Source organism: Rhynchophorus ferrugineus, unplaced genomic scaffold (assembly GCF_030347505.1).
Source record: "Rhynchophorus ferrugineus isolate W39M unplaced genomic scaffold, kcgeb_rfMv2 rfM3, whole genome shotgun sequence".
Lineage (NCBI taxonomy): Eukaryota > Metazoa > Arthropoda > Insecta > Coleoptera > Curculionidae > Rhynchophorus > Rhynchophorus ferrugineus.
The window spans coordinates 52,801,798-52,829,626 of NW_027472582.1; the positions used below are offsets into that span (position 1 = coordinate 52,801,798).

Here is a 27,829-nt window from a genome sequence, read left to right on the forward strand (position 1 = left end):
GCGGGTTTTCCAATATTACATCTTCCTTCGCTGTCCTTGTTCATTAGAATCATTACCCATGCATTATATTTTAAGACGTTAGTTGGTTGCAATAGTTTTGCTTTTGTACCCGAAAAAGATTTTGCAGGATTTCCGAGCTCCTTTGGAACATTAAATACCACTCCTTAGCTAGTAGAAATTTCTATTCAATAGCAATAATATTGCCATTATATTATAAGGGCTAATAGACATTAATTTTGCATCCGCAAAAATAATTAACATTTATTTTGTTTTCGTGTGTAACTATTTGATCTTAACACTAAATTGCATTGATTTTGATACTGTTTGTTCTAGACAGTGATATTATTTGTAGTAATCACAATTTTCTATGATTTAGTCTATTTTTCAAGAATAAATTGAGTTCATAACATGATCTGTTTAATGTTAATATTTGATATCGGAATGGTTTCTAAAACTGCAAACTGTGTTTTTACTTGACTATATTTTATAAATCAATGAAGAAAATTATTTCGACACGTGGATTTCTTCCAGACAAACACAAAACACAAACGTACACACACTTGTGATGGCACGGTCTTCAGCATTTTAATTAGTTACAAGTTTGCAAATAAGCTATATCTTATCGAACAAGTCCATATACTGACTAGTACTGAGAAATCCTTGCTATCAGTAAATCAATCAGTTTTTGGACATTTTCAAATAGTTCCGCGATAAACTGATACCATTCTTCCTTATTTTACTTGTTTTATAGATTTATGAGGAAGGAAAAACCAATTTTCTTTCAAGTATCCATTGAAGACTTATGTGTTAAACTGGATGACAATTAATTTCTTTCGCAAACCCTATTGCAGACACATTTACAACTCGATTTTTAACACAACTTGATGGAAACTACTTTGAAAGGAGATTTTCAAAGGCTAAAATACTTTCAAAATTCTCCCCTTGAGAGTACTTGTACTGCCATTACAGCATCTTATTTTAATGTAAGCTAACAATGTCTGCTAGTCTGTCTATTGATGTACTCGAACGCCGTAGATGTAGAAAATTTCAACACAATATTTCACATTCTGCATTGCTAATTATTTTGCATAAATGAAAAAATGATTTTCTTTTTGCTTTTCTACTTTTTCTCCAAAATTGCAGCTCTGTACAAAATACTATTATTTTATGATTTAATTGGTGTACTTGTGAAAGCCAGGCATCTTTTCCATCGCTAGGGAAATGATGCTTAGTGCTGGTGCTGAACACTCAAAACATAGAAATAGAATATGAGATAAAAATCAAAACAAAACTTACTTCTATAGAAGTAACATTCAATGTATGACTATAAACAATAGTTATTTTAAGAAATTATTTCGATCTCTTTTTTATTGCTTGTTTTAATGTATACAAATAATTAACATATATCTATGAAATATTCTAGTATATTCTCCCATTAACACTTGCTATTCACATGTAGCTAAGAACCAAAACAATTTGGATATGTTCTCATGTATTTCTAAAAATATTCACCCAAAATTTATATTTGATTATTAAAAGATTAAGTGACAATTGATCTTAGGAATGTATCTGAGTATAAGCTAAACAATGTTATTAAACTAAGTACAACAAATAACTTTACGTAGCGTTTAGTAATCGTTTGAAGGTTTTACAAGACGTAACAATGTTTCTATTGGTATTACTAACGGGTCCTTTCCATCTGTTTAAACTTTACTGTCTATAAATCATTGCGGTACAATATATTTATTATTTCTATTTCACATAACATGCTAATGTCTTTACCGCTTTCTTGATTTAAAATTTTCTTTGGTTCGATGTCAATCGTATCAATCGACTCAAAATTATTTCTTCGTTTTTTAATTTAAGAAATATCCAAGTCAGATGGAGCTTAATCAGGTACTAACGGTAGAGAATTTTCGGTTCATAATTTCGGCCTCTTGAAATGCAAACTATATGTAGCACTCAAATGATATTCGTTGTGGATAGTTTGGCCTAGAGGAGTTCATTTTTTTACATCATTTATTAGATCCGCATAGTACTCAATACAATAATTTACAAGTAAGACGAGTACGGAATAAATACATCAGCATGTATTTCCTAAATTAAAAATAGCTCACAGTTCGTATGGTTTAGTTCTCTTCAATCTTCTAATTTCTTGTGAGTTGTGCAGTGGTTATATTGCTTCCGCGTTGCTGTGATTTAATATTTTTATCCATGTTGTACGGCGAAATCTTGGATAATTTCATGGATTCTTTTAGTTAGGAAGCCATCGTGCAGATCATCGTTGATTATGTACTGGCAATTAATCGAAGAATTTTGTTTTGGTAGCATTCAATTATTAGTCGGTATGATGCCTCATATATGTGTACCCCATGAGTCCAAAAAGGCAAGTTGGGTGTCTCTTCTGACTAGCCTGTACATTTAATTTTGAGCCTAATCTGCTCAGATTTTTATTTAACGTGGTGTTGCCACTGCAATCTTCAATCGAAATATATTTCTTTGATTCTGTTTGACGAAGTGGTATCCCTGAAATTATATAATTAGTTTTTGTCTTTTCACCGCAACGCGATGCGCAAAATTTGCAATTTCAGGAATTTATTGAAACAGTTTCCAACGAACATGGACCTGTCGTGCTAGCAACGACATTCATTATTGACAAAATTTTAAATTAATTGAGTCTGTGTGAGTGGGTATTTTTAAATCAATTTAATTGGCTTAAATGATAAACTGATATGCTTAACATGACTGATCTCCAAATACGACCATCCATTTAAACAATGTATACCAATCAAAAACTCTCGCTGTACTTATAAAATAAACTTATTTAAAAATATTTAAAATTATTTTAAACGTCTAAGAAGCCAAATAATAATTGAAATATTGATAATGGAAACGCACTTTTGTTGTAAAAGGAAAGGAAACTTATTAGGCATTAATTACTCTTAAAATTTGAAGCAAATATCAATGTTAATTAATTTAATTGGAAAATCTATCTAAACTTTAGTCTTAAATAACTCTATTACAACTAACACATTAATATTAACATAATTTATCTCACTACTAACCTCTATAATTACTGTTTTAGTCATTAACTAGAATAACTAAATAATAAACGAAACCAAATCGAGTCATTACATTTATTTATATCTTAATTTACAGGAAATTTGATAAGAAAAATAATGAACCAGTGTGCCGCTCATATAAATTAGTTTATAAATAAAATGTATGGCACGAAATGTTATTGTTAACCTTAAAGAAAAGGAAGGAATTTTTATGAGCTAATAAAAAATAATCGAATTCAATAAGCGGGGATCGCCGACCAATTACCGATCGAATGTCAATGATAAATAATACCGTGACTTAATAAGCAATATTACTATAAATAAGAGTTGTATTTTTATGTAAAGATCGTAATGATGAGTTTCAAACGTCAAAAGAGTACTTATTGTAAAGCAGCTTTTCTAGAGGCCAGGTCAACGACCGTGCGGGTGGTATTTGAAAATAGTTGGTACAGTTTACTGGGTCCAACCCAAAATTACTGGGTAAGAAAAAAATAAGTATTATTTATGAGCAAAGTTAAAATATGTTTGCAAAAATAAAAATAGTAACATTTTATTGCAGAATGTTTTCCTACTATGTTGTACACAGGAAAACTATTGCCAGTTGTATAGAAAATTTCCTATTCTTATTTACGTTTGACAACAATTTAAAATAATAACAAATTTATTATATAACTATTGGAATGTTATGTATTTATTTAAATTTTGCGATATAATTGCATTATATCTACTTATTTTTTACATTGTATTCAAGATCTAAGAGCATCGACGATCATTTAATGCTTATAGTCATACTTTTATTTGCTGTTAAGTCGACCCCATTTGAATATATATATGTATGATTGTTGTTTGGTGGATGGTCCTGTAGAGTCTGAAAGATAATGAACAAATGATTGACAAAAAGTGTTGGAGATATATAGAACCTTTGGCTATGTCTTCTAATTCTCCACTTTCGGTACTATGAATGGCTACTGGAATTATGTGCGTAAATCTAAATCTAGGCTGAGGATTTTGTTCCGTTTGTTGGTACCTTGATATCGTTCCATTTTATAGTTATACTGTTTATGTGTGGTTATATAGTGTTATGGGCTTATGGGTATTCTTGAGACGCCACAATACTATCAATAGGAAGCGCATTCTTGTCTTATCTCTCACAAATAAGCGATTGCTATTGGTTGAAGTTTAAGGCGTTCTGTGATTGCGTGTGTTTAATTTTCCAGCTTTCATTTGGAAGACTACCTGTACTTTTTTTGTCTACATTTGTTTCTATATCTGAAATAAAAGTAACCATATTTGTTTGCATCGAAATTCCTACCCTTTTTACGAGAACTAAATCTGCTTAGGCTATGGCTTTACTTTGTGTCCTTCACCCTCCCCGTCACTCAAGGTTACTATTTGTTGTTGCATTTAGTTTTTCTTTACTAGAACTAGTTTTACATATTTCAGATTTTGCATTTGGTTCAGTAATCTATCTGGCCCCAAAATTCACATTGCTTATTATGTGTGTCAGTGGCCACTAGTAGTTTCATTCGTCTGAATAATTGGCTTGGTTTATCTACATCTAGGCTCAACCCAATCATAAGCCATTTTAATACGTGTTTCGCGGTCTTTCCAGATATGCTTAACAAGCTCACCTTAACTGTGGAATAATTCCACTTACCTTTGAGCTTCTGGCTTGTCCGTCCAGAAAGGGGGAAGTTTGATCCTCATTCGATCGATTTCAAACTTCTCCAGCCACGTGCTCTTGAGAATTAATTTTGCTTCCATGTTCTTTATTCGTTATATTACTCGAGGGTCACCAATATACGAGGGAACTGGTTCTTTTTATTAAAAACCCACACTCCAACAGAATATCTTCATTTAAAGAACACGGTACTGATTTACAAGAAAAATGTTTAACATACCAAGGGCCCGACCAAGATGGCCAGGGCTATTCCATTGGCCAAAACTACACAACACGCAAACTTTAACGCGCAAAATTTAAAATATACAAAGCTGTAATCCTTTGTGAAATTATTGTTGTGAAAAAATCACACACTGTTTAACATTTTGCTAAAATGTTCAGTAAGTTTTGTCATTCTATAAAAAAACACGATTTTATGATTTGTAATAAATTTCCGTGTTTTTTGTAGAACTCTTTCTGCTGTTTTGAACACTGATTTGTATGTTTCAGTGAAAACTGAATGATATACACAGTCGGCATTTCAGAAAATAATGTATAATATATGTAGTAAAATATACAATACCTCGAAAAAAGGAAAAGATATTTTATTCTACGACACTGTCAAATAATTGAAAACAAAAATAATTAATGGTAAAAGATAACAGTATACATATTAATTATTTGGTAATACAAGCTTGTTTGCGTAAAAATAATAAATTGATACACGCCCTATGTTTATGTTTGGTTGAAAATAGTTTTCTTCGGTAACCGTCTAAACAAGTAAATTAAACATGAGATTCTTTTCGGAAGGCATTAGTGACGATTTTTTCTTGTCGATTTTTTCCTAACTTTTACCATGTGATGCAACACTAACATATGACTTAATTAAAAATATTTAACCTATTAACCGGAATAATCATCAACGTTGAGAACACGTGTGATGTTTTTTTAAAGGAATTTCGGAAATTTAATCTTAGAAAACTGTGTATCTTGTTTATTTAAGTTAATAAGGTTACTACAACATTTGTATGCATTCATCGTTTACGCCTATCAAAAATTATATCACGAAAAAATATTTTTATTGTAGAAGAAATAAAAAAATGCCGTAACGATCGTAAACAATTTAAAGGTTAATGTTAATTCAACAACTAATACAATTGGTTCAAGGAAATCAATATGATTCTTTAAATATCAGTTATATGATCGCAGTACATATATGGAATAGAGTATGAGTAATACTACAAAAAATTTAAAAACAAATTTAACACAGAACAACTTTAAACAGAACACTGACTGATAGTAACATATCATAATTAAAAACGGAACATTAAGAAATTGCTCATAAAAAAAGGACTTACAATGAAATAATTTGTTTGTCATACTTTTTTATAAAACAAAATAATGCATTATTATGTTTAAGTGAGATATTCCTTTACAGTTTAGTCGATGGTTGTCCTGTCATAATTTAATTTTGTTTTAATCCCTAAAGCAATTGTAATGTTCATCTGACCATTGTTTCTAAACATCCTAAACGCAATATAAACAATTATTCAACAAAATATTTTCAATTAGTTTAATATTCCTGATTATTGAACTATTTAAATTTGCTGTTGTTTCATATATATTATTGTTAGAAATGTATTGAATGTACAAAAATGTATTCAAGTTCAATATTTTACATATAACACAAAATATAGCACAAATTTTTGAATTTTTGAATCTTTTTTTACTGCCTGAAATATACCCCGATAGATTCTTATGTGAAACAAATGATCCAGTTAAGCCTTACCCTTTTTTATTATAAGGTATGAAAAGCTAAAACAGCAGAAATGGAAATTATTAGAACTAATGTTGCTAATCCCATCTATAATTCTTGTATTAACACAGAAATGAAGAAATCAAATAAATTTTCAATTAAAAAAGCAGTGGAGGGGGACGCACTTTGATCACACTTTTTCATTGTATTTGATATGGAAGATTACAAAATAGACAACTATTAGCAAATGCAGATGACTTAGTCATAATAACTAAAAGAAGATATATAACTAACAAAAATAGCTGAAAATTACAATAGAATAAAAAATAAAACATTACAATAAGATAGTAAAGTGATCAAAACATAAATACTCTTTTTGTGCACGATGGCAGCAAGAAAGGAAAAAAAGGAAAACACCACAAGAAGAGGCACACCTATCATTCATTTATGCATTCATTGAAAAATTAAAGTGCTATATAAATAAGTTATATAAATACCAAAAGAGATAGAAATTTGTGTAGCGCTTCTAATGCAGTTTAATTGATAATACGACTGAGAGGTGCATTTGACCTTACCCAAGCAGTTTTTATTGCTTATAATAGTTATGTTATTGTTAGGTTTTAACAGTACTTAACAAATATTTTGTAGTATTTTTTACATTTACAATTATCAAAATAAATTTGTTTTTCGACATGGATTTTCGAAGGATTGAATTATAAACAGTAAATTAAAAAGCTGTATTTACACTGATGAAAACTAGAAAAATGTGTTGCTAAAAAACAATCAAAAATAACAAGTGTTTACCGCAGTCGCTGCATTTGTTGTATGCCGAAGAGTCAAGGGTGACATGTTTTCGAGCTGCGCTTTAAGCATACGCTTAATCGAAACTACTGTTTCCGGAATATTTCCTGACTGTTATAAATATCAGAGAATGAATGTCGCGAAAATTAGTCAAAACTGAAACATCACATCGTAAATATCCGGTGAATCTTAATGCGAATTGACATTGATGATAACAGTGGGGTTTGCTTCGAGAACAACAAGGTGAGTTATTGTGCACGTAAAATTCATTTGCGACGAACATATTCCGATTAATTAACGTTGAGTTTTCTTCGATTCCTTAATTTATACGATTTTAACGCCAATTCGAATGGTTAACAATTAAGCTTAACAAACAAATATTAATATCAGAGAATGCAATTTTACATGTACGCAAAAGAAATGTTGCATTGGTATACTTTACTAAATTTAATTTAAGATAATTGGGGAAATTATTCTATTTAAGAAGACCGTAAATAGTGGTCAGTTTTGGCAGTGCCTTTGTAGCCAATAGAACGTCAGTGGAGGTTTGGGTTTGAATGCAAAGTTCAATAACACAACTTCAAACGTCAAACACAACTTAATGAATCATTCGGTTCGACGCTACATAACTAAATATGTCAAAAGTCGATGGTGCTTATGCCCTCTGAAATAATAAAACTATTTTTGCATCCAATAACCTTGTATCGTTCCCATTACTCTATTAGGCTTTAATTATTAGATCTGTTAAACAGTAATTCAAACTTGTACTAGTAACTGTATACTAGATGACTCGGTGAACTTGGTATCAAGTACCTATCTATATCTTGCAACTTTTCTCCGACAATAACAATAGCTAATTTTTGTATATCCACCAGGTGTTTTATTAGGTCTCATGACGATATTATGACTGACAGGTTTGTCAATGTTCAATTGTGAGCACAACGCCTATTAATTTCCACAAACGAATTGCCCATCAAATAATTTTATAAGAATTGATGCTCCGCATGTTCTAGTGGTAAAGGCGCTCCTAGTAAGTGATCAAAACTTTTATGGTATTATACCTTGAAAGTAGGCATTAATTTGCCCTTTACAATATGCGTTGCACCAAACGACGTTATTTGAAAACAACTATTATATTTTTGAATGTTGGCCACGAAATGGCTAGAATCTTCCCCATTCCCAGAACTAATGAGCCTAATGATAATGGTGGTGGGGCCAATTATGCTAAGTTTAATTTTTCACAAGTGCAGCATAACCCAGTACATTCGCGTCCTTATTTTAATTTAATAAAAATAATTAATTAGAATTTAAATAAAATGTTCGGTCACACGAAGGAACGTTAATATACGCACATACGGGAATACACCATTTAGCTACTCGGCTTTTTACCACTCTAACCTAGTCAAGAAAGTTCTAGAACTGGCGCCCTTACCAATATAAAGCGCGCCTAACCTTCGCCATCATGTCAAGTGACGTTAAATCACACTAAGTGAAGACACTACTACTATTCAGTGGTATTCGGAAGGAATCGCATAGTTGACCGTTAGTCCGACACCATAGGAGTGCATCTGTATACCTAACACATTTTATTTGGAATATTGCAAGAATACGTAAGGAAAATAAAATAGTTATCAGTTAATTATTTCACTTTTGATTTAATTTGGTGGAGAAAGGTTATAATTACCTCAATTTTTTCAATAATTCTTTAAATGGTTTTACTATTCATTTTTTTCTTAATCATTAATTCAGTTCATATGTTGATAGTAACATAAACGAAGATAGTAAATATTTACCATAAATAATAAATTAAATATGAAACTGGAGACTCATCATATAGCTAATAAGTTTCATAATTTTACGTTAAAATCACAATATTGAAACATAAATTACAAGGAATCGCGTATTTGACTTTTAGTCAGATATCATAAGAGCGCACCTGTATACTTAAAAATTGTTATTTGAAATATTTGAAGAATATATAAGGAAAATGAAATAGTTCAAAATGAATCAGTGAACTGTTTCACTTTTGATTTAATTTGGAAAAAGTGATGGAGAGTTGGAGTTATTTGGACGTTGTAATATTAAAATCTTGATAAAACTCAATTAAACTAATACTAACTAGTTGTAAAAATGCCCTATATGTAATATATTAAAAAAATATTTGATAGAGGTTATTATTAACTCAATTTTTCAAATATTTCTTTAAATGGTTTTACTATTAATTTTTTTCTTAATCATTCTTAGTTCATATAGTACCAATAATCCAAGGTAGTAAATATCTCCCATAAGTAATAAAGTAAATATGTAACTGGATAATCATTACATAGCTAATACATTTCATATTTTTTCGTTAAAATCACAATATTGAAACACAGATTACACAGAAACACGTAAACTTAAGTATTTTTAAAATATTGATTACCTTAAAGAATGATTCCTTTATATTTGTACTGATAAAAAATGCTGTTTAGTACCGTTCGTAACTTATGATAAAATATATTTATAAAAGCATTCGGACAAATATCTAGATCAAAAGTTCAGTAATTAATTTTTCAATAATTTGAGTTCGGCACTTAACTAACGCTTGCAATGAAAATATTCTTGAGGAAATTGTGGTTCATTGACTTTAAGCTAATTACCAATGGTATAACTATTATAGCTTCAAATAATTTCAATTTAATACTTCGAATATCTGTTCGCAGAGCTTCCATTTTTTAAGTTAAAATTGGCATATCTTTTTCAATCATTGGAATGGTAGTTTTACATGATTTCGAAGATCGACACACATTGTGTAGTCAGCGCTTGGGGATCTACAATTATATGCCACAATTTATAGTTAATAAAAAGAATTTGAACAAGGTTGCAACTCGGTTCTTTACAGAAATGGAAGTAGTGTTCTTATAACTATTGTGCAGTGATAGAGATAATTGAAGAGAATAATCAAAGAGCTGTCATTAAGCGACCCCAAACTAAAGGTCCCCAAAATGAGATCAATCTTGTACGAGCGCTAATATTTAAAAAAACAGACTGACACTGTTTAGATCCAATCATTTGATAGATTTTTAAAAACCAGAACGCTTGCCAACCAGCTTCAGATATGTTGAATGATGAATGCCGTTAAATTATTACTAGAATTATTACTAGCAATGAATCAAAGAAGCTTGTCATTATAATCTTCTCGCCGACGAAGAAATGCGAACGAAGATTTGGAAATCCCCATGATGGCAAAAATTCGAGCAATGAAGAAAGTTATGATGTTTTTAGAAGCTTTGTTGGCCGCAATAAAATCAGAGATTAGAATAGCAGAAAATAGTTAAAAACTAATAATAGAAAAAAAATTTCGCTAAACATAATATTAGTTATAGAAAACATCCTCACTACTCACCATTTTTTTTTATCTCAAAAACCATTTATGAAGTTTTGTCGATAGTACAGAGTTGAATACATTTTTCTAAATTATGAAATGAGAGGATGGTTAAGTATATTTTTTTGGGCAGCAGACATTTTAATATTTTGAACATATTCAATATAAAAAATCTGAAAATGTGGTCAAATTCAAGGTAAAAAAGCTTGATGCCGATATATGCGATTTGAAGTTTATCTTTCGATAAAAAATCGAAATATTTTTGCAATAAAGCAAATATTGATCTACATAACTTTATATATCAGAGCAGCTGGATATGTTAGAATTATGTTATCAATAGCAAACTTATCCATAAATATTTTTAATAAAAAAAACGCATTGTTTTATTCAGTTTTATTTTATATATAAACAAAATTTTAAAATAAAAAACACGCAATATAACAAACATATATGTAATAGAAGTTACTTAATAGCAAAGGCATTTAATTTAAATTAAACAACTACTTATTATGTAAGAGAAAAAATCAACCTACATACTAGGTACAAAGTTTAGCAAATATGAATCACATAGTTATGTGAAACATGCGATGACAAGTTCTACAACTGGTTCAAGGGAATCAACGTAGTGGTTTTTTTAAATCTCATTTTGGATAACAGAATACTTTAATGATGCAAACCCACAACAACAAAAAACAAAATGAATAAGCAGATATGACGCTGTACAAAGTACAAATAAAAATTCCACGTGCCTACACTGCTGAATTAATCTAAAAACATCTATTGTACTTTTAACCTCTGTACTGTCTCTCAAATTTAGCATAAATATATTTTTTTACTTAACAATAGGGGTGAGGGCCACCGAAAAAAATATTTTGGATGGACCTTTAAAATTAAGTACCCACCAAACAATTTTAAAGGTATATTAAAAATTATAATTTATTTTGGTAACATATCGAAAAATATTGACCAAAAAATATCAATATGTCGGCAAAAAATATCGATATTTTTTTCGGAAAATATCGATATATCGATATTTTTCTAGCAAGTCGCATATCTCTAGCAATACTTATTCAGTTAATTAATACTATAGTGCGTTTTGAAATATAACAATTCATAATACATTAGAGAGAAATGTAGTGTCATTCGTTTGCTCGATCAAAAATTAGTTGAAAATGGAGATTCCAGAAGGTGACTAGTAACACAGGCTCAACGAAAATTTTGTGGTATTGAGCGTTTGGGAACGAACGATAAGTGTTTGGGAACTGCTCATATACTTCCGGAAATTTCTATGTTAAAGATGAACCCCACCCTCATCATTGAAAAAATCCATTTATTTAATAAATTTATCCATAAATTTAGATGACGTGAGTTCACTATTTTATTGAAAGTACTATATATAGTCTATTCAAAGTTTATTTATATATGCGTCATCAAGATGTTTAATGTACTGCCTGTGGCAATTTGTAAATTCGTTTTACAATCAGTCAATATTTTCAGTGTCATTTTATTCTAGTTAAAAAGAGACACAATCCTGTCTGATTACTTCGAACACGTAAACGAATGAGCCTGTCAAAGTCGTCCGGTTGTCAGACATATTCAAAATTCTTGAAAGCGATAGGGATAAGAGATTATAACTCTAACATATAATCTATTGTGGCTGTATAATTAACGGTAGTTTTTAGATGTACTATAATGTTGAAATAACTAATATTTGATAATATTTTTGTTCAATTATTTTATTTAAATTAGAATTTTGTTGTATGTTAAAGCCAAACTGAACTAAAACTCAGAGATGATGCGGCAACATTGCGAAGTTTTGACGTCACAAATTTAGAGGACGTATGTACAAAATAACTTTGTCTAGACCATATATAGCTTTCAAGCTTGATGTCACTAGAATATCGCCCTCACAAATCCAGAAAAAGCCGAGCTCCTCGCAAACCCAACAGATATTATCCATCATAAATGACACTATCCCCTCTCTAAAGAGGAAAGATTTCCAGTCAGTTCATCTTCTGAAGAGCCTAGTCTCTCCCAGAGACCTTCAGCTCTCCATAAAACGTCTGTCCTCCAAAAAAGCTCCAAACCCTGATGGTATAACAATAAACCATCTAAAAAAACCTCACCAGCAAGCAACTATCTGAACTTGCCAACATAATCAACTCCATCCTGAGGTTAAAGCATTTCCCAAAGTCCTGGAAACAGGCGCTTGTCGCTGTTATTCCTAAAAAAAGGCCAAGTCTAATCCTTCTGACTACAGGCCAATCAGTCTGATTAGTTCACTCTCCAAACTTTCCGAAAAAGCGATATTAAACGCCTTAAACAATTTCACACAGACGATCATCACATAATTCCAAACGAACAATTCGGTTTCCGCGCTAAACATTCATGCCTTCATCAAGCTGCTCGCGTCGCAGCAACTATCCACCAAGCAATGATAAAAGCTCGAAAAACAGGAGCCATATTCTTAGATGTCTCCAAAGCTTTCGACCAAGTATGGCACCACGGCCTGATATTTAAAGCTAAAAAATTAGGTGTACCGAATGACCTAATATCCCTGATAGATTCATACTTGGATGGTAGGTCCTTTCAAGTGAGGATCGGTGACGCAGTCTCCTCTCGTAAACAAATCTCCGCAGGAGTACCGCAAGGCGCTCCATTAGCCCCAGCCCTATTCAACCTTGATATGGCTGATTTCCCGCTCCACATAGCGTGGTACAAATTCTGGCAGCTTCAGATTAACCCGAGCAAAACTCGAGGCTATTCTGTTCCAAAGGAAATGACGTGTACAGCCTTTTATTTCCTTTACTCTACAGAAAAAGCAAACTCCCAATCCCACAGAAAGCGACTCTGTATAAAATGCTAGTCCGTCCAATCTGCCTCAATGGAGCAAAGGTGTGGTACAGGTATGTCTCGGAGAGACAACTTACACTGCTCCAAGTGTTCCAATCCAAAAAGTCCGTGCGTTATTCAGAGCCCCATGGCTTATGAGGAACGTCAACACACACCTCGAATCAGGCATCCCGTTTGTGAAAAGTTTCATAAACATACTCAGTGTGAGGTTCTCCATAGGAACCTTAGCACACGGTAACACCTTAATAAAATCCCTACCCGTCCACAAACCCCGGTAGTTAACAAACTACGGCAGTCCCAGTCGTAACCCAGGGTCTGTGTCGCCCGCAAAACAAACATATCCCGAACCTGAAGCGACATCAGCCGAAGACCATTCGGTTCTAGCTGGTCAATTTAGAAAACGAAAAAAAAATAATAAAAAATGTCACTAGAATGAAATGACACATGTGTCAAATCATAACATTGTACACTTAAGCTTAGCGACATCTGTTAGAAAAATCAATAATGACTTTCCGGTACACATGGTAATACTAATAACTTAATGGCCCTAAATACGAATTATTCCCTGAATAAGTAATGAAAATTGCATATTTTTCATCCGCAAATACGTGTATTGTCAGAAAATGGCAGGAGGTTACAAAGAGCAAAGAACTTTGAATTTCAAAGGGTAAAAAGCCTTTAAAGTAAAAACCGATATTTAATGTATATTTTCATAAAGCGAATACCTGAACCTGACGAGTATTTCGAAAGGAAAGCGCTAGATTGCCTCTCCATCACGAGGCCGGCAAAACCGTAAGTGTCACCTTTCATATATAGTATTAACAAAACGCTCCCGCTATGTTCAGGTTCATTGTAATTGTAAAACGGTGTTTAAATATCTGAGCGGTAAAAATGTGCCCATTGAATTTCAAGATAAACGCGTGTATCATTCAATCAAAACGTTCCTACAACCTTGATAGTGCGTAGTAGATTCAGGTCTGATCAGATTCAGTTTGCGAATTGGAGTAATGGAACGATTGAAGGTTGTCTGCCTAAAGTCGTTCATTAAAAAAACGAATATAAAAAGGTGACGAATTTGGAAGTGGACAATTCTTAGCGACGACAATGAATCGACTTAATGAACGAATATTATCGACACTGAAAAGTACGAAAGTGTCTTCATTTGAGAGATTCAAAGAAAGAAATTCCTTTAACACTATAATTTCGATATCCTAATTTTAGCAATATATTTTTTTGCACTGCATTTGAATAAATTACTTTAATTGAGATCATTGTAGAAGTTGGGCTAAATCGAAATATTTTTCGTTATTATCTAACAGGTGGGGCAAAAGTCGCGCTACTATTTTGATTACGCATCATCTTGGTTATGTGACGTTTAGACTTCGTTTCAGTTTCGTTTTAACCGATAAATATACGCCACAAGAACGAGCACATATAGTGACAATATTTATTTAAAATAATCGTTCCATTATTGCCACTCAGCGGAAATTGCGTCAAAATATAACCATTCAGTGCCTCACAAAACCACAATTTATCCTTATTTATATAAAACTTCACTTTTCGATCATTCAAAACTATTTAGTGGATTTTTTTATGTTTTCTGGTGTAACCACCTCATTTGGACGTCCACTACCTTTGCATCATCGGTGTCTCTACGACCACGTTTGAAGCCGGCAAACTAACGTTTTATTGCTTTTTCTGATGAAGCGGACTCTTTATAACACTTTTCAAGCTATTGCTTCGCTTGAACGGTATTTTTCCCATCAAGAAGCTGTGTATAATTAAAATACAAAATTGTTTTTGATCCATTGTTTTGAAAATAACAAATAGTGTCACTCTTAACACATTAACTCACAAACTTGTGAGTAGAATATAATGAAATTTTAACAGTTTTCTTTTGAAGGTTAAGTACTAAATGAAAAAACGGTGAATACAAAAAAATTAAACTAGAGCCATCTATATTTTTTGTTCTTTTCAGCTCTTTTCTTTCTTTCTACTTTTCAGCCTATGTGTTATGATGAATATTATAATGAATATTTGTTTGAATCTTTGAGACAGTATGCACATTACACTGCATGTACGACCAAAATGTAATCATAGTATTATACCACAGCAACAGCGAAGAGGCACGAATCTTTATCATGCTCCAATGTTCAATTTTTTTAACATAGATTTAGAAATCGAATTGATAACGGTAACAGCGTAGCGTTATGCAGCATCTGTAAGATCTTTAATCCATCTTTTACTCATTGAGTTCATAATTATGGAACTCATTAGTACTCGTTTTGAAAACTCGCGAATGATCGAAAGTTGAATACAGCGATATTGACACTGAACTGTGTTATGATCGCATTAGTATTTACTGAAAGATATATTATACAAATACGTACTTAACAGTATTTCTTAGAAACCCATCGAGAAACAAATCAAAGAATAATATAATGAAATAATTATTTTCCGGTGCTTCCTGTAATATTTTGTTAATTACTTATTATTAATTATTAATAAGGTCGATACACTACCTAGGTCACGTAATTAATATATAAACATCCATTAAAAATGCGTTAAACATTCACTGATTCTTTCGTGCTTATTTGAAAAATATTTTTGTTTTTTCACTTATGAACATAACTAGCAATATATATTAAAAAATATATTATTTTATCACTTATTTACCCGATATCTACAACCACAATTATTTATGTATGCAAAATATATATGCTATCAGTTATTTATCAGATATGTTTTAATATATTCACATATACAATTGCATACTCCACTTAATATTAAGTTCTGTATTTTCATCAGCGATATCTATTGGTGAAAATGCCAAGCATTAATGTAAACAACTGTTAAACTACTTAACCCAACTTTTGGATTCCATGTTTTTGTCATTTTTATATATAAAATAAGTTTTCTTGATGTGTTTTTTGATATTATTGAGTTATTTAGTATAGAAAGGTGGTTTAGGTACACACTAAATAAGTGTTGATATATTTATTATATTCATTGCTTTTGTACCGAAGACCATCAACTTATGATAACACAGCTCCATCGTATCCCAATTTTCGGTTTTGGTTTCAACAATTTAAAAACTTTTAACTTCCTCACTATTATTTCTTAGAATCTCAGGGGAGCTGTGCAGGTGACTGTGGAGCAGGTGTAACTTTATGCTCATATTTTCTACTGACTTTTTTAAGCTTGCCACATCTTATGCACAATTTCTATGTAATATAGTACTTTATAGTTACCTAAATAGCGAAAAAAAAGTTTTCACTAGCATAATGAAAGCAGTAGTTATGTGAATATTACATACATTATTTTGAATCTTGAACATTCTATTTTAATAAACTTTTTAGTCGATATTGTTTGTCGATTTGTTCACAAGACACATTCGACAACAAGCAGTATACATCACACTCAAAACGAAAAAACTAGACTGGTTAGTCGGAAGGTACTCATAACTTGATCTAAGCTCATTGTTGAAGTTGAAGAAATTCGTTTATCAATCAGTTGTAAAGCATATTTACACTTATTATATGGAGTTGCTTACCGCGACATAACGTTGTCGTGAATAACCAACTAACAACTGCGCGATAATCTGGAAATCAAATGCATTTATGACGTTATTCGAGATTTAGACTTATAACCTGAAATAAGGCTACTAAACTGCAGCAACATGGGAGCAATACAGCTACTGAATAATGCACAGGAATTCAAAACAAACGAATCAAACCCCAAAAAGTCAATTGAAAAGTCGCCGGCCTGACACATAGATGGCACTACTGGAATTAAATCCATATGTTTTTAGTTAGCCCTAACCCTCAAAAGATGCGTGTATAAATTTGACAGCTGTAGGATCATTAGTTTGTGAATTATGGCATTTTGAGTGAAGCAACTTTTATTATTGTGAATTAAATGGATAAAAAGGAATTTCGAGTGTTAATAAAATATTGCTTACTAAATTATTAAAAAATTAAACTGATTAAGGAAAAAATATAGTTGAAGCTTGGCTTGATGCCGAGTTTTTAGACACTGCTGCTGGAAAGTCAACCATCAAGGTTTGGTATGCTAAGTTTAGACCTGGTGAAATGAGCATCGAAGACGGTGAAATCAGTGGACGAGAGAAGACGTGGATAAGAGGTTGTTACCGACGAAAACATTCTGAAGCTTAAAAAATTCACAAAATGACTTTGAATTACCGTAAATTGAAATTGAATTAAATAGCACACACTCTAAAAATATTAACTGAACGTGTACATCATATCATTCGCGAATATTTGGGTATGAGAAAGCTCTGTGCAAACTGGGTACCGCGCGAGCTCACTTTTGACAAAAACAACGACGAGTTGATGATTTGGAGCAGTGTTTGAAGATGATCAAGCATAATACACCGAGTTTTTGCGTCGATATGTGACAATGAATGAAACATGACTCCATCATTTCACTCCGAAGTCCAATCGACAGTCATCCGAATGGACCGCACACGATGAACCAGCTGCAAAGCGTGAGAAAACAGTGGGTTGGGAAGGTTACGGCGTCTGTATTTTGGGATGCACATAGAATAATTTTCATTGTCTACCTTGAAAACGGAAGGACCATCGACAGCGACTTTACATAGCGTAATTGGACCGTTTGAAGGACGAAATCGACGAAAAACGGCCGCATTTGAGGAAAAAGAATGTACAATACAATGCACTGTGTCACAAGTCAGTGAAAACGCTAGCAAAAATCCATCCATCCACCGTATTCTCCAAATCTGGCCCCCAGCGAATATTTCCTGTTCTCAGATCTCAAAAGAACACTCACTGAAGGTGATCGCCGAAACTGAGGCCTATTTTGAAGCAAAGGGCAAATCGTATCGAATTATGTTGAATAAAGGAACTAATTTTGCTAAAAAATGTGTTTTACTATGGTAGGCCGGGGACTTTTCAATTGACCTGTTATAAGTATTATCTTAAGTTTAGCTTAAGAAGTCTAACTTAATTTTAATTTGGAAAATACATACCGATGTATGTCGTAATAGTGATAATAAATTAATTTCTAAATTAAAGTTATACTAAACTTTATTTAATGTAAAAATGAAGAACAAAGAAGTATTTGAACTGAAAAATACTTATCATTTATAGGTATATTAGTTGAACATCAAGAAAAATCTAATTAAAAAATAAAATTAAAGTTGGATTTTAATTGAAGTTAGAATATAATAAACTTACCAAAACATACCCAATATGAGACTAATTATTTAAACACCCTTTACAAAATATCAAATATTATATTGTATACATGTAACTAGTTTTTTTCTGTTGTTATCTTGACGTGTATATTATCTAAACGTGGTAGAAACGGAAAACATAAATATCCAAAATAACATGGTTCAGTAAATATTATAACAATAGCATTAGTAATATAGACATTGAATCCTCTATAATTTATGTTGAGTAAAATGTCTAAGGTTTCAGAAATTTAATAGTAACTATTTCAACAAATAATATAATTTAATCTATAATTTGCATTTTTGTCAGGAAACAACATACTTACAACATTTTTGTTACAGTTTGTTGCAGAACTTCTTCCAGTAAATTATGAAAGGATCAGTGCCGAAGGAAGAGCCACAAAAATGCGTGGCCAAGATTGAGCAGGAACATAAAATATGTAAGGTGAAGAAGATATCGTTGCCGGTATGGTCGAAAACACAAAACCAGCCGAATACATTTGACGAAGCGAAGACGAACAAAGCAAGGAAAAGAAAAGAGAGACAAGAAAGTGTTAGTTCACTCTGCCAGGAAAGGAAGGTTATTAGGTTAGTAATACGTTATAGTTCTCAAACAAATTTTCTAATATTGATGTCATGAACTTTATTTATTTGTTAATGACCCATCAGCCTTTCGGTCTATTTAGAATCTATTCCCAATTTTACAGAATAGAATAAATAAACTAAATATTAAGTGAGCAAGTATATCAAATTGCATTTTTTTTGTTCAAAATTGGCTTTATTAATTAAATTAACATCATTTAACATTTCAATACCACTTTTATAGAACAATTAAAAATAAATAAAATTAACAAATAAAAACTGTGGTGCTTCTTAATAGCCAACAAAATTAATTGTTGAATATTAAAGTAGTTTTCCTATCAGAAAATGTATTTATTACAAATATTTAATATACTTTATTCACCTCTTTACCGTTAATATTATTAAAAGAAATTTAAAAACTGCTACTGCAAAAAATTCTTCAAAACTTTTAGATCGATGCAATTTCTGAAACCCTTGGAACCTAATTTTAGTTTTCAAGATTTTAGGAAAAAAATTTTGACAAATAAAAGGCTTGGACAAAAATCGTGAGTTTATCAAAAAAGTATTACCTATTATACCAGCCCAAAGTATTACCTATTATGCCAGTCAACAGTATCTTACTATTTAACATTTACAATTTTATTTTTTTGCCCCCGAAAACTAGCGTTCCAAAATGCTGCTATATTATTTTACAATATATAGTTATTCACAAGCAAAGTACAAAAAAACATAAAACCAAATATATTACATATAAATCTATATAAGCATAAATTCAGCGCATTACTTTCAAGGTCGCGGCTAGGACGACAAGGCCAGAACGTTAAAAATCAGTCGATGAACTAGTAGAACCGAAAATAGTAACTAAAAGTAAACGACTGAAACAGTCGATAGTAAAAAGTAGTCAATTAATAAACAGTCGATAGTCGATTTCAGTCGACAGTTCCCAACACTAGTATTTATTCCCAATACTAGTATATTTCTTGGATTATTCTTACAATTTTGTTACTTACCTCTCATTTTGTAATATAATCCATAGTATTATCTTCTGCCTTCTATAAATCAATTTAATTTCTACTTTTTCGACTGTTCCTTAATTGTGAATATATGAATGTATATCTTTCAAGGCATTCATTTCCAAATACACAGTCAAATAGCTGAAGTCCATAAATATATTAGAAGCTCTTATAACATGACACATGTCTTTAACGTAAGTTAACAAAATTTATTATATTATATTTATATTTCTTGGATTATTCGTACAATTTTGTTACTACCTCTCTTTTTGTAATATAATCCATAGTATTTATCTTCTTACTATGTCAACTGCCTTCTATAAAACAGTTCCTTTTCTACTTGTTCCACTGTTTGTTTATTGTGAATATATGAATGTATAACTTTCAATACATCCATTTACAAATACACAGTCAAATAGCTGAATTCCATAAATATATTAGAAGCTCTTATAACATGACACATGTCTTTAACGTAAGTTAACAAAACTTATTTTTTTTTATATGTAAAACTAATTTACTTTTCAATTAGTGCATATCAAATAAATTACGAACAGCAACATATATAATTACTGTTGAATAGTTTAAAATGATTGTTGTTTTTTATTGCCACTTTCTGATTGTAGTATATAAACTTTCTCCGTTTCATTTAACATATTGTTAAGGAACTATACACTTAATATCCCACATTATGTAGCCTGATTAGTTCAAGTCACAATACTATTATATAGCTTTCGTTCTGTTATGTGATTTTTTAATTTTAGATCGAACTCAGAAGAGAGGCCGCAACCGACAACATACCCAGATAATAAAAATAACAGCATCCGTAGAGTGTCTAGCTCCGGAGATTTCCCGAAAACAAACTCCGAAGAAAAAATCAACGGATCTCCAAATAAAATAGTGCTTGCTGACAAGTCTCTAATGTATGACGATCATGAGCATGAAAGAAGGAGATCTCATGAGAGATTTGCTAGACCGCACACACTTAAAAACAAGAAATATCCAGGAAAAAGATTCAAAGTTCGATGTGCTTCTAAAGTTAAAGTTAAAAGCGAATTATATCCAGAACGCGAAGCTGGAAAAAAGACCAACGGTTAGTTGTTATAATATTATCCAAAATATTATAATGGTACAATATACTAAATCAATTTAATTTCCAGACTGTGATCAGTTTTCACAAATCACCAGCGAGTACAAGGATCAAGATCTACTGAGTGCCACCCAGTTTTTAAATTTAAGGACTGTCGAAGCAGAAAGATCGCCCAGTCCAATTCACACCCCCATTTCTCCAGTTTTGGATTTCTCTACGTTACATGAACAAATCGACTGTAATGAACCTGTCTTATCACGCCCTAGCTATGAAGTCGAGGATACCACAGAAACTCTGCCTAGCTTATCAATAGCATCAAACAGGCTTCTATCATCCCCCAGAAATTCAATCATAGCAACTCACAGAATATATCTTGATCCGGATGTACCCCAAACAAATGTAGCTCTTGAAAAAAATGTTCAAAATCCTATTGAAGGAAGGATACAAAAAATTACGAAACATATTAACAGTTACAAGAAAAAAATTAAGATTTATGAAGCCGAATTCGAAGCCAAAAATGGTTATAAACCTACCCAAGTTGATAAATTAAATGACAGCATGTTAAGAAAATATTATACTGAACTAAGCAAGCTTAAGAAAGAACAGAAACAGTTATCTGATCTTTCCGCAAATTGTCCTTTAGGTTTCAATATAAAAGTTCCACCAATCGGAAAATCAACAAGTTTACAAGATACTGTTAATGAAATTGAACAAGTAAGGGTTTACTTTATAGTTAGTTTGGTATTAATACCAGTAAATTAAAATTAAGTAATACTATTTGATAATATTATTTAAGTAAATATTTAATATAAATCTGTCAATAAAATAGAAATGTATGTCTGGTGTAATATAGTATAAATCAACCTATAATTTTATTGTTTTAGAAACTGTCACAAAAGCGAGAAAGTGGCAATCGAAGTTTTGATATAGAAACCATGACTCCAGAACAGTTATTAGAAGAGAAAATTGCTGTTCAAAAAGCATTGCTATTTCTTGAGTCCATACATGGAAGGCCTCAAGCAAAAGAAGACCGTGACATAGTACGCCCATTTTATGACAGATACCGAATTCTTAAGAGGATGGTAGCTAAAATTTCAGCTGTAAGTAACACTAAAATCTTTAATTGAACAATTAGTATATATTATATTTCAGTCCGGAACAGTTGGAGAATTAGCGACAATTCATGAAAATGAAACAATGCATTTTGTAACTCCAACCTCCTCATCAAATGACACCGAATCGGAACAAACAGAACTCATACCATCAACACCAATAACTACCTCAAATAACACTGACAGCGAAAATGAAACATCCTTAAGTGAAAAATTGCATTCTCTTTCGAAAACTGAACTTGCTGAACAGCTAAAAGTGACTGCTGAAGAAAAGAAAGTTCTTAGACGAAAAATCAAGGAGTTTGAATTTAGCATACAAGCAAAATCTATAAAAATGTTATCCAAAGAAGAACGAGCGCCAATTGAACATATTTATACAGCGTATAAAGCCACGAAAGGTCGTTTAAAATTGCTGGAAGCTTTAGTATCCAAAAAATAAATGGGTGGTCTTTAAATTAAGTATCTGGAAATATTAATTCAGTGACATACAATTTCACAACCTCAAAAATATGCAGTGGACTTCTATATTACAATAATTAGTTTCAAAGTAGAAACGTCTTCCAGTATAATTCAATAGACAAAAATTATATTACATGAATTAGTGCTTATGAGCCATTGTATCTTTTTGTAGCAAAAATTAAGAACATATTAAATTCATTAAACCTATTAGAAATACACAGTACAATTGTTTATTATATATTATACTAGTTATATTAATTTTAAATAGTATAGAATAGCTCAGTACAAGGTCAGTAATAGTGTTAATCCATAAAATCATATTTTACATAAGTTTATTTATTATTGTTGTATTTATCAATGGAATGTATATGAGATAGTCAAACATAAATATCCAATAACGGTCTCAGTTTTAAGAACATCTAAAGTAATGTTTAATGTAATAAAACTCACTAATCTCCAATATTTTGTAAATAAAACTGACAAATTATGACATGGTGGACTAAGATATATAGTGTGAAATAATACTGAAAAAATATTATCAGGCAAGTTTTCATAGTCAAATAAGATCTTGTAATATATTTCTACGTGTTTAGTAATTATTTTTAATGTAATTTTACCTTTCAATTTATTTAATAATTTCATGCTAAAGGAAGCTATGGTTATGTTTCTCATCATGAAATTGTACCAACTTATAACTAAATTATATAAATATATATGAATTGTGTATTTATTTTTTACTTCTTATTTAATAATAGGCTATATTGTTATATTTTGTATATAATTTTATAAAGGCTGTATTCTATAGTAGTAAATACTATTTGAAGCACTAGTGTTTTTTTATCACAATACATTACACATTACTTATAATCAAAATAATATATTCCTATATCCTATAATATACTTAAAATAACAGAGTTTTAAGAATTATGTAAATGTTAAAATTTTAAAATAGTACTTACATCAAATACAATACTATTATTCAGCAACTTATAAAAAATAATTTTACACTAGTTTCTCAAATCAATTATCGAGAATAGAAACATCTAGTTACCTATGAAAAAAAATGGTTATTAAACAAAGCGTCTTTTCTGTAAATGTCAGTTTAGTTTGTGAATAGTGTTAAAGAAGTAATGAACTGCTATTGCAAAAATTAAATAACGATTGAACTTTCCGATAATGATTTATTATTACTTCAAAGGTGTGTGATTATTAGGAAATCGGCTGTACGTGAAAAATGAATTCATTTACTAACCCTGGAAATAATACTACATTCACAAAATTCTGCAAGACAAAATACTCCGGTCAGAGGAGATCGATGTCGTTGGTAAGTATTATTTTCATAACGCACTAAAAGATACTGAACACTAAACTATTATATGTAGTACATTGTTATTATATGTGTTTAATTGTGACTAGTAATTATCTTCAAACATATTTGAAATAAAAATCTGAAGACATGTATCTCTTCCAAGTTACGTTATTTCTAGCTTTACTAATTTTTGGTATTTCCAGGAAAAGTTGAAATAAAACCTCAAATATGGGGCTAAATTAAAAGGTTAACATTTATTGTATTAACTCTAAACAAGAAAAATTATTAAAAGCACAATTGATATTTCTTTAAATTTTACACTTTTTACAGGTATTTTCATGACTTATTGGTTCAATAGTAATAATATAATACTTAACGTATATTTAATATGAAGTAATAAGCCTAAATTGCACGCTCTATTGACAATAACTAGTCGTTCATAAAACAGAACTAATTTGCTCTTCTAAAAACAAATGAAAACGATATATGCATTCTATTTTACATCTACTGAAAGAATGTTCCCACAACAATGTATTATAAATTATACTGAATAAGTAATTATTATAAAAACTGTTTATAGAACGTTATTGCCTTTAGAAGAGCTAGATATGCATTGCTCTGATGCGACTAAAAAACATTATAGAAAGTTGTTTAAATTCTTACTGTTATTGTGTAACACTTATTTAATATAAAGTTGAATATTTTTTACTTTATAAATACATGTAAATTAACAGTAGTACATTAACCATATTATTTATTATATTTTTGTTCTTGTTCATATGCTATAGCCTCATTCATATTTATAATATCAAATTCCAAAATGCCGTTACCGGCAAAGTGTCCAAAGTTATTTTCTGGATCAGTAACAGCTCTCTTTACAACTGAAAAATAAAATGCATATTTATATAATGGTCAAATGTTCATGTACTCTAAGAACGGACTAATACAATCGAAATACATATGAAATCAAAATATATATGAAAGTAGCTTAAATGTGTATATTACAAATTGGCTTACCTAAATATCTTTTACTAATTTATTCATTATTTAATTAATTTCAAGCTGTAATATTTCAGGATGGTTATATATTTGTTTCAGATTTTTCACGAGTATTTTATAATAAAACTTGAATCAAGTATTTAAAAACAAACTTAAATTTTAACAGTAACTGTGTCACTTATCATACTGTTTGTTTAATGAACCACAGGGCATAACAGTAACTGTTTAACTGATGTTATAAACCTATATATACCATTTTAATAAAATAAAATAAAGGAGTTCTACTTACCACCTCCAACATATTTCTCTAATTTGTATATTGGCATGTCACTACATTCACTGGCGATGTATGAGCCAATTTCAGTAAAATCTGAAACTGGTGGTCCTACAACCCTCATAGTCTCTCTAACAACTGCAGTATTAACTTTATAGTAGCCCTCCCACATTTTTTGAACAAGATCAATCAAGGACCTTGGTGGCAAAACATTAGTTCTGTTTAGTGGCATAACAAAACATCTATGATCTATAACAGTAAATAAATTATATTTCTTGAAGTCCTATTTAAAAAATGTATCGATAAGCTACCAGTAACATCAATAATTCCAGTATAGTTGGTGTTAAAATCATGAATAAATCGACCACTTCTTCCATTTCTGAAGTCAGGTACATTAATTTTTTCATATTGGTTTTCGGTGTCAATTTCATAATTTTCTTCGAAAAAGTTCCTATTAAAGGTGTAATTCAAATCCATTTGATCATCCCTGTATCAAGATAAAATTATATTACATGCTTATTCAATATTTATTATGCATTTTACCATTTTTGTAAGGCTTGTTTATTCTGATATTCAAACAACGTATCGTAGTCATCACTGCTAGCCCTAAATAAAAAACCAAGCTAAATACAATAATTATTTGATATATTTTTCTTAAAATAATGACTGAAATATAAAAAATGTACTAAACTACACTTGTTATATCCATATGATAGAATTTGTGATAGAACATAATATTTTATCATGATTTAATACATATTTCAATGAAAGGAACTTGTAAGGTTATTGGTCAAACATTTTATATATAATATTTATAATACTAATGTCAAACAAAAATTATACTTACAAAGGAATTTTTATTAATCCTTCTGATTGTTGGGGACTGGCTTGTAATATTCTCTTTGTAACACTGATATATTCATTATACAGAATTTTTCCTCCAATAATACCAACACTAACTCCAACTAAAGCAATAATCAACAAACAAAGAATAGCGGATGAAACGCGACGAGCTTGGGATGGAAATATTATAATTCTTTTTGCTTGGAATACTTGACCTTCGACATCTACTGGTGAAGCAGTCTGTAAAAAATATCATAATTTCGTATGATAAGACTGATAATGAATTTAGTGTAAAACAATAAGATATATTATGTACGAACGCACATATGTTTGTGAATACTCTAGGAAACATTAAGAGAAAACAAATTGAAATTTTCGAAATAAACGAAAAATCCCCATTAAATTTAGATATTAAAAATAATAGACGCAATATTTATACGAACCCCATATTGGTTCGTATTCCTTTGAACTACTCAAAAATATTATCGATTATATACTTACCACTGTTGGAGGTTGTTCATTCTCAACCAGCGGAACCACTAATTTGTCTTTCTTTTCAGAAAAAGATTTCGTCAAGATAGTCATCTTTTCCGAAAAATCAAAATAGATGCAAAAACAAAGCCCAAGTTCCTAATAAACAAATGTGTTATGGATGCCAATACAAAAACCTTTCTATCTTCTCTCTCTCTTTCTCTGTAATGTCATCGTCATCTGATTCTGTCAGAAAAACCCCACCCGGTTATATAAAGACAAAAAATTTAAAAAATTACATGTTTTATATTTTTAGTAGTAAAAACATATTTTTGTTCATTAAACTACATTACATCTACTTTTATATTTTTTAACCACGTTTTAGTTACTATACTATATTTTTTAGATATATATATAACCAAATAAACACCGTTAGTCAAAAGTCATATTAAAAAAAAATAGTTTAATTGTTTTATTGTATATAACTTTTTAACTATTCTGAATAATAATTTTATAATCACAATTTATTTTTCTTTCAGAATATAATAAGGTATTAAAATACGTATTAACAATAATACGGTGAAGGCGCCTTGATAATTTATTTTAGTTAATTATTGACGTTTTCCTACGTTTCATATTACATTTATCACTAATACTGTTATTACTAAGCTTTACAAGTATATATTGCAACTATATTGAGAAAGGTAACAAAATATGCTAGGTATTAATATATGTATTACAAATAATACGGTGAAGGTGCTATGACAATTTACTTTAATTGAAAAATTACAATCATATCTAATAGGAAGATAAACATTTTACGTTTCCATATTACATTTGCGTAATTTGCCAAAACAATGTAAAATATCCGCGAGATACTTTCAGCTAAAAATTCGGCAAGAAAAAAGCTAATATTTGGGGTTAATGGGCAAAGGACCTCCGAAAAAGGGATACGCTATATGGTAATAT

At 30.6% G+C, this 27,829-nt stretch overlaps 2 protein-coding genes across 7 annotated transcripts in view; one reads left to right on the forward strand and one right to left on the reverse strand.

Annotated features, from left to right (window-relative positions):
* LOC143193353 (protein FAM13A) overlaps positions 1-23,790 on the forward strand; it is a 41,527-nt gene extending 17,737 nt beyond the window's left edge. For 5 of the 6 annotated variants that reach the window (XM_076399512.1, XM_076399511.1, XM_076399514.1 and 2 more), the window contains 5 exons: positions 19,054-19,299; positions 21,068-21,396; positions 21,464-22,107; positions 22,278-22,493; positions 22,546-23,790. In XM_076399512.1, coding sequence (XP_076255627.1) covers positions 19,082-19,299; positions 21,068-21,396; positions 21,464-22,107; positions 22,278-22,493; positions 22,546-22,944 — 1,806 coding nt within the window. In that variant the 5' untranslated portion in view covers positions 19,054-19,081 and the 3' untranslated portion in view covers positions 22,945-23,790. Of the gene's footprint in view, positions 1-7,456; positions 7,523-19,053; positions 19,300-21,067; positions 21,397-21,463; positions 22,108-22,277; positions 22,494-22,545 lie in introns of those variants that run through there. The other variant, XM_076399516.1, reaches the window with a different exon arrangement.
* Positions 23,791-24,502: 712 nt separating this feature from the next.
* On the reverse strand, positions 24,503-27,096 carry LOC143193354 (uncharacterized). Its single transcript, XM_076399517.1, has 6 exons — positions 26,891-27,096; positions 26,394-26,629; positions 26,090-26,152; positions 25,858-26,033; positions 25,562-25,795; positions 24,503-25,154 (listed from the first exon to the last, which is right to left on the reverse strand). Exons 1-6 carry the CDS (start codon positions 26,972-26,974, stop codon positions 25,024-25,026), a joined length of 924 nt encoding a protein of 307 aa, XP_076255632.1. The 5' UTR covers positions 26,975-27,096; the 3' UTR covers positions 24,503-25,023.
* Positions 27,097-27,829: the final 733 nt, after the last annotated feature.

What these genes read in the sequence shown, in the direction of transcription:
- LOC143193354 (XM_076399517.1), bottom strand. Translation starts at nt 26,974, where the DNA reads ATGACTATCTTGACGAAATCTTTTTCTGAAAAGAAAGACAAATTAGTG. An exon ending in ATGAACAACCTCCAACAGTG is followed by an intron (nt 26,630 to 26,890) that starts GTAAGTATATAA and finishes TATTTTTTACAG; the next exon opens with ACTGCTTCACCAGTAGATGT. An exon ending in TGGAATTATTGATGTTACTG is followed by an intron (nt 25,796 to 25,857) that starts GTAGCTTATCGA and finishes TTACTGTTATAG; the next exon opens with ATCATAGATGTTTTGTTATG.